Here is a 7,462-nt window from a genome sequence, read left to right as displayed (position 1 = left end):
CCCTCTCTCTCTGTCCCTCCTCTTCTTCCCCCCTCTCTCTCTGTCCCTCCTCTTCTCTCCCCCCCTCTCTCTCTGTCCCTCCTCTTCTCTCCCCCCCTCTCTCTCTGTCCCTCCTCTCCTCCCTCCCCCTCTCTCTGTCCCTCCTCTCCTCCCTCCCCCTCTCTCTGTCCACCCTCTCCTCCCTCCCCCTCTCTCTGTCCACCCTCTCCTCCCTCCCCCTCTCTCTGTCCACCCTCTCCTCTTATCAACTCAACCTTCCCCCACCTGTGCCCATCTGCACATGTAGCTCCTCCCAAACAGATCAATAAAGCTCCAACACAACTGTCGTGCTCAACATGCCTGTCATGCAGGGCAGCCTATATGCCAGACCTTGAACAAACATGTCTTTGCCCGTATCTCCACTCCTTTTGGAGCTAGGTGGTTATAAACCCCCCTGTGCTGATACTCATGAGGCTTGTTGTTTCTGTTGCCAAATTTGATAGAAATTGGTCCAAGGTTTTGGAAGATCATGGACGTACGTGCATATATACACTCTACTTTATATATAGAGATTTGTTTCTCTCTTTATAAGGACATCCTATTCCAAATTTGACATTTCATTTATCTTGGTCAATTTAGGAAAGCATCTCTACCTCTAACCAAACCAAAGTCCCACATCCCGTTACTGTAATACTTTTTAAGCAATTGATCCAAATCTGATGGCTTGAAAATGAAAATTCCCATTCCAGATGTCACACTTTCCTCCACAAACATTTTAAAATCTATGGTTCCCATCAATGTGTATTTTTTTTTTTTCGTTAATGAGCTCCTGTGGGACCATGTGAGTGAAAGATGTTTTGTCCTTTGACAAGTCACTTCATTGAATGAAAAGTTCTGTTTCCTTGCTGCATCAGATTTGGATAAAATCCCATGCTTTCTATGATTGCTTCTATCATTGTCACAGGGTCTAAGTCTGCCCTGTGAAATGGGTGAGGCTTCCACTTTTATGCCCAAAGAAGTAATCTGATTAACTGGATTACATTGTCGTAGTGGTGTATGCTGAAGTGGTGCCTTGTGCATCCATAGATTATCCTCACACTTACTGTTCAGTATTGCTTGCAGCTCCATCACTTACATCAGATGGTAAACTATGGGAAGTCTTCCTCTGTGTTCTTTCTTTTTCAGATGCTCATTTCCCTTCATTTCTGAATACAGAGCCAGTGTCTCTGTTAAAACTTATCGCATAGTCTGATTTCAACTGCTTTCCTGATCACAGAGACCCAATAGTTGAATGTGTTAGCAAGAATTCTTGTTTGTTAAAACATAATCCTGTGTTTATTTAACAGGCTGTGCTTGGCCACCACCGACTTTCAGAAAAATCAGCTGTGGCCAAGCACAGCCTGCTAAGTAAATACTAAATTATGTTTGAACAAATGAGAATTCCCACTTGCACATTGATCTATTGGGACTCTTTGATCAGGAACATCCATCTTGTATTTTCCATTGTTTACTTTAGTTAATTGCATGTTCCATGGATTGTGATTGTGACCTCACGCTATTGTGCAGGATGAGGCAGTTTTACAATTACAGCAGTCTCCACATTGTCCAAGTGGGTATTATCTGGCATGTGGATTAACCACGCACAGTTTGTAGATTTTTGAAAACTTGAAAAATATAGTGCGAAGTATCCTTCTATAATTAGAATGAATATTTTTCATTTGGAATACAATTTTTTGGTTGTGAAGATGTATATGACAAAAACATCCATGAATGGTTAAATAGCGATACCCATGAACTATAACTGAAGTAGCTAAATGACACATACATAGTGAAAAAAGTATGTTAGCTAAAGGGAGAGAGCAAAGACAGGCTGATCAAGGGATTTGTTGTTATGCACGCTGAGGCACTACAGTGCATTGATTTTTTATTAGAGCATACAGGGCAAAATTAGTTTGACTAATACCAATTTTTAGATTCTCTGGAAAATGAGAATCACCATCACAAAAAAAAAATCAAATTAAAACAGAAATAGAAAAAAACTGAATGACTGTTTCCCAAAAGTAGACTGAAAGAAGTGATGCCAAATACTGTGGGTTTTAGTTTAATTTTTAAACGATTTTTCAGTTTCTGGAGAGGAATGTGCAGTAATGTAGTGAGCTTTCAAATGTAATATGTAGCATGTTTTGATAATATAGTACGTAAGTGTGTCTGGCAAAAACTTGTGTATTTTGGGTTATCTGTTTTTCAGTTGTCCACATAGTCTCAGGTCTACATTAATCTGGATAATTGGGCACTTGCTGTGTAGTATGGCAACGTGCTGAAAATGTGTGTGATTGCCACAAGTTGTATTATTATTACACATTGAGAAATTCTTCTGTGAATAGGGGGAGTTGAAAGCAAATGTGATTTCAGTTTGTGTTTGAAGTTAATTGTATTATCTGTTAAATTCATTATATCATTCAATCTTCCTGAAATTATAAACTATTGGCTTTTTGTTTCTCTTTCATTAGCACAAGGGTTGGGCAGAAGAGAGAAAATTCATCTACTTTAAAACTCCACCACTTCCCAACTCAGATGGCAAGTATCTTTTTGGAGAAAAGGAATCCTGGCTGGATGTTGTAAAACTCTACAATAATGATATGGAATGGCTTCTCAACTTGAAGCAACACAGGTAGGTTGCTGCCTCACATAATTTATTGATCTAAAAGACAATGTTGCTTTTCTTTCTTTCTTTGGTTCTCCAGATTTTGACTGTTCTATGATACTTCATTGAAGACAGTAGCCTACAATTGGTGACAAAGATAGCAGATTTGTAATGTATACTAATTTGATGATACAGAAATTGGCGATTCTATTTATCTCTTGTCCACAGATTTTGGTCACAGATCATATATTATGATTCCACAATGCCAGCAATAGTATCATTCTTACAAGAAGCAGTTCCATTTTATGCACTGAAAAAGTACTTTCAGGATGATGACATGTGGAAAATGTATAAGAAAACATATGGCCTTATATATGCCATTGTTAATCGTTTAATTACGAATAGAGAATCTGAGGTATGTCAGGTTTTTTGTTTTGCTTGTTGATTTGTTAGATGTGAGCATAGTGTAGAACTTTATATATATTTAGTAGTTTTTTTTTAACTGGAATAAATATAGGTGACTGTGAACTGGCTAATTTTAAGAAAAGGAGAATTGACTTGAGAAAACTATAAAGTTATGAGACATGTAGCTGATGGCTCACTCCATGTAGTTGAAGCTGAGTCAGAACACTTCATGAGATCTGTTACCCAGTGTAACATCGGACGTATTTACCTTTTTCTTTTAATCCGGTTGCCGTAGTTGATTCTCTTTAAATAGAGGTCCTGCCAATCAGTGCCTCTGAAATCCTGTGTGTAATTGATAAAAGGTTTGACTTCTTCATGTTATGCAACTGTTACGCAACTGTTACTGGTACTCATACCACAAAAAGACACATCCACTACTTTCCTTTTACAGATATATATTTCCTTGAATGGGTGTACACATTACTTATGAATTAGAGTAGAACACAACTTTTGTACGACATATGCTTCGAAGGCTCAACATGACATTCCAGTTTCCAATAAATTTCATTTGTCAGAAAACCATTATGTTTTTTGTTCTCATTCTTGGAGAGTGTGGTTGCTCGCTGATGGTCAAGCCACGTAAAAGGCCCTGCCCACATCTGGGTGTTTTCTCGTATTCCACACCTTCCGGTTAATGTCTGCACAATGAAAACAAACACCCGTGCACAGTATATGTTCTGCGACATACTCCCTACTTAATATTATTCTGCCGCTATCATCTTTCCATGTACTACACAAGGAGTGTGAAATGTCATTTACCTAAACAGCATGTAATACTTCACATTCGCCCAGTTGAAGGAAAGATGTCGGGACCTATCACAACCTCAAAAGAAATTGATTTCTCATTAACATACAACAATAAACAATGTAATTACATAAAAACACTAGATATTATTTCATTTTTAAAAAAAGGAATAAAATTTCATTTTTAATAACCAGTCTTTTCAATTTTGTTGTTTCATTTGAGGTAAATTGTGCTGAACAGTGTTAGTCTACTTTGTGTATCTCCATCTATTTTTCCCCCCCTCCATCCTGTGTGATACAAGAAATTCTCCAGCAATGACCAGTCTTTCTATACAGCAAGATACCACTTTAATATATATGTCAACTTACATATGGTTCCAGAATGAGATTTTCACTCTGCAGTGGAGTGTGCGCTGATATGAAACTTTCTGGCAGATTAAAACTGCGCCGAACCGAGACTCAAACTCGGGACCTTTGCCTTTCATGGGCAAGTGCTCTACCATCTGAGCTACCCAACCACGACTCTCACCCCGTCCTCGAAGCTTTACTTCAGTTTTAATCTGCCGGGAAGTTCCATATCAACGCACACTCCGCTGCAGAGTGAAAATCTCATTCTGGAAACATCCCCAAGGCTGTGGCTAAGCCATGTCTCCGCAATATCCTTTCTTTCAGGAGTGCTAGTTCTGCAAGGTTCGCAGGAGAGCTTCCGTAAAGTTTGGAAGGTAGGAGATGAGGTACTGGCAGCAGAAGGTAGAAATTGGTTCCAAGAAAACTAAGATAGAAATATGGAAACAGTTTAACTTGGACAGCCTGTGGTCATCAATCAACCAATTTTGCAAAGGGCATGAACTCTCCTGGGGCCTTAAATCTTTTAATCGGATCTGTATTGTACAATCCTTTATCTTGCCCTGTGTCAGGGTCTATTAGATATTACTGCTTTTGCATGCGTTATATTCTGAATTTTAAAAGGTCCACTGTAATGCTGAAAAATTTGCTCATTTCCTTCTTGAGATTCAACCTATGATGAAAATCACATACTAATACTAAATCATTTATTTGAAAGTTTGGCACAATAGCCTTACCATTAATAAACGTTCTATTCACAATTTCTACAGGAGCTAATACTGTTGACATGCAGTTATTTATTAAGGATTACTTGAAATTTCGGCACCAGTTGTGGCCCTGTATTGTGCCTCATAGAAAAGCATGCTCTATGCGATAATCCTAGTTCCTTCATAACACGTTCACAAGGATTTGTTTGTGGGCTATACTGGAATATAGTTACATGTCTTACCCCTTCCCAAGCCAAGAAGTCCTTAAAATTATGGTTAATAAATTGTGAGTCATTATCAGTTGATAGATGTCGTGGTTTACCCATATCTTGAAAATACTCTTGCAAACAATGCATTACTATAAACAGCTGTGTCTCAAAGACAGCGAAAAGTGGACTGTACTTTGTCATACAGTAGCACCCCTGAAGTGGTGCTCAGCTGCTACTGTGTCCCTGCTGCTGTCAGGATTCAAATCTTCTTGTCTAAACCTACCAAGAAATCCTTTTCCTCCAAACCTACTGAGAAACTACTGTGTCATAGTTAAAACATTCTTTTGTTTATGTGCTGATGTCATTTACTTGAAACAACAATTTAATTGAAGTTGCTGTAATAGTTGTACCACAATTGTATAAGTATGATTTGCTTCTAGTTTCTCCTTTTGTGTAATCCTTGTGCTCCTAGCAACAGTGTAATGTATCACTTGTTGAATTTCAAGATTTTGCAAATTAATAGTTCTTTGTTTTCTTCCTTTGTGCTCCAGTGCACTGTGTCCTGTCACAGTAGCCAAGTGAAGTGTTTTTTGATGTATGGGTTTATGCAGCTGTTGGCTCGCTCCTTGTAGCTGAAGCTGAGTTAGAACACTTAATGAGATCTGTCACCCGACATAACACATGACGTATTTACCTTTTGCCTTTAATTTGGTTACCGTAGTTGATTCTCTTTAAGTAGAGGTCCTGCGAATCAGTGTCTCTGGAATCCTGTGTGTAGTTGAGGAAAGGCTTGACTTGTTCGTATTCTGCAGCCGTTATTGGAGCAAAAAAAGATAACTTCTACTCACATCACGTAAATGCACGTCCACTACTTTCCTTTTAAAAACATATATTTCCTTGAATGGATGTACAGATAATTAGCGTGACTCATGAATTAGAGTAGAACACAACTTTTATACAACATATGACCTGAAGGCTCAATATGACATTTCCATTTGTCTCAAAACCATCTTGTGTTTTGTTTTTATTCATGAAGAGCGTGGTTGCTCTTTAATGGTCAATCCACTGCCAAGCTGTGATGCCAAAATGTAAAAGGCCCCTCCCACAGCAGGTGAAGCCATTTATTTATTGTCACATCATGGCACTTTCTCATATTCCACAACTCCCATTTCATGTCTGCACATACAAAAACAAACACCTGTGCACAGTATATGTTCTGCGACATACTCCCTACTTAATAGTATTCTGTCACAATTATATTTCCTTGTACTACACAAGGAGTGTGAAATGTTGTTTGCCTAAATGGCATGTAGCACTTCAGTGACCCAATCTGGAATATATTTTCAGTTCAACCATATTCAATTTTGCTGAAATTTGTAAATAATGTACCTAAGGATGCTACATGGTCTTCTGTCTAGTTTCAACTCCATTTGTAATATACTGCAGGTGCTAGAGCCCTTTTGTCAAGTGCTGATTTCTTCGTAACTCCAGTATGGCAAGCCAAGGTTCGTGACTTCATAGTTCCTGCTACATGCCATCTAGACATAATGTTTTGCGCAGAGTACAGAAGTGACATAAACGAAGATCAGAAGACTATACCCATGGCTAATGTGCAAACATTTGGCTTACATTTGAAAACAAAAAGAAAAAATATATGTATCAGTCCATGTTGGTCACTTGTGGCATAATGATGCATTGTGAATGTTGAGTGTGAACCTCTGATGCATTTTGTAACACCACATTGTACCTCATTCACAAAATTTTGAAAATTTGGCTTCAGGTAAATTTCAGTTTCGGTAAGCAATGAACACGTCTTTAAAAATAACTCGGTAGCAAATACTTTTGTTTCTGAACTTTTCTGTCTTTTGAATGGAAGCACATTCTTTTTAGCCTGGACATGTCCAGTAACATTTTGCTTTGTGTTTCCTGGAAGCTTCTTTCCATGTTTGCTTTATGGATGTACCAGTATTTCTTTTTTCCATATTCAGTATCCTTGCTAATTTTGTCACGATTTCTGAAGTACAAAATTCTTCTTGAGCCTTTTTAATATATCAGCTCAGAAGAATTAAGATTAAAAGCTTTTTTAAATTATTTTTTGATTGGATATTTTTTCGTTTTATTTCTTTATCAACTGGTTATAATCTAATACAATTAAGACCTTGTTTGTTTGCATTAATTAAATCAAGTCAATAACTGTTACAATTTTCATAAGAATTGCATCTTTAACCTGATGCATTTTTTGATTTGTGTATTATCTTTTACTAGTTTCATTGAAAAGGCATTGCAGCTGTTCATCAGCTTGTATTCATATCTTCAGAAATGTCAGTCTCATCAGCTTCATGTTGTTGCTGTGGAATTAACATCTATGG

At 37.7% G+C, this 7,462-nt stretch overlaps 1 protein-coding gene across 3 annotated transcripts in view; it reads left to right on the top strand.

Annotated features, from left to right (window-relative positions):
* The window catches only part of LOC126236167 (activating signal cointegrator 1 complex subunit 2), a 174,710-nt gene that overhangs the window by 39,803 nt on the left and 127,445 nt on the right, over positions 1–7,462 (top strand). For all 3 annotated transcript variants that reach the window (XM_049945262.1, XM_049945261.1, XM_049945263.1), the window contains exons 3-4: positions 2,490–2,650; positions 2,852–3,038. In XM_049945262.1, coding sequence (XP_049801219.1) covers positions 2,490–2,650; positions 2,852–3,038 — 348 coding nt within the window. The remainder of the gene's footprint in view (positions 1–2,489; positions 2,651–2,851; positions 3,039–7,462) is intronic.

Source organism: Schistocerca nitens, chromosome 2, assembly GCF_023898315.1.
Source record: "Schistocerca nitens isolate TAMUIC-IGC-003100 chromosome 2, iqSchNite1.1, whole genome shotgun sequence".
NCBI lineage: Eukaryota > Metazoa > Arthropoda > Insecta > Orthoptera > Acrididae > Schistocerca > Schistocerca nitens.
Note: the sequence above shows the minus strand (reverse complement) of the source record. Positions and strands in the feature narration are given on the sequence as shown.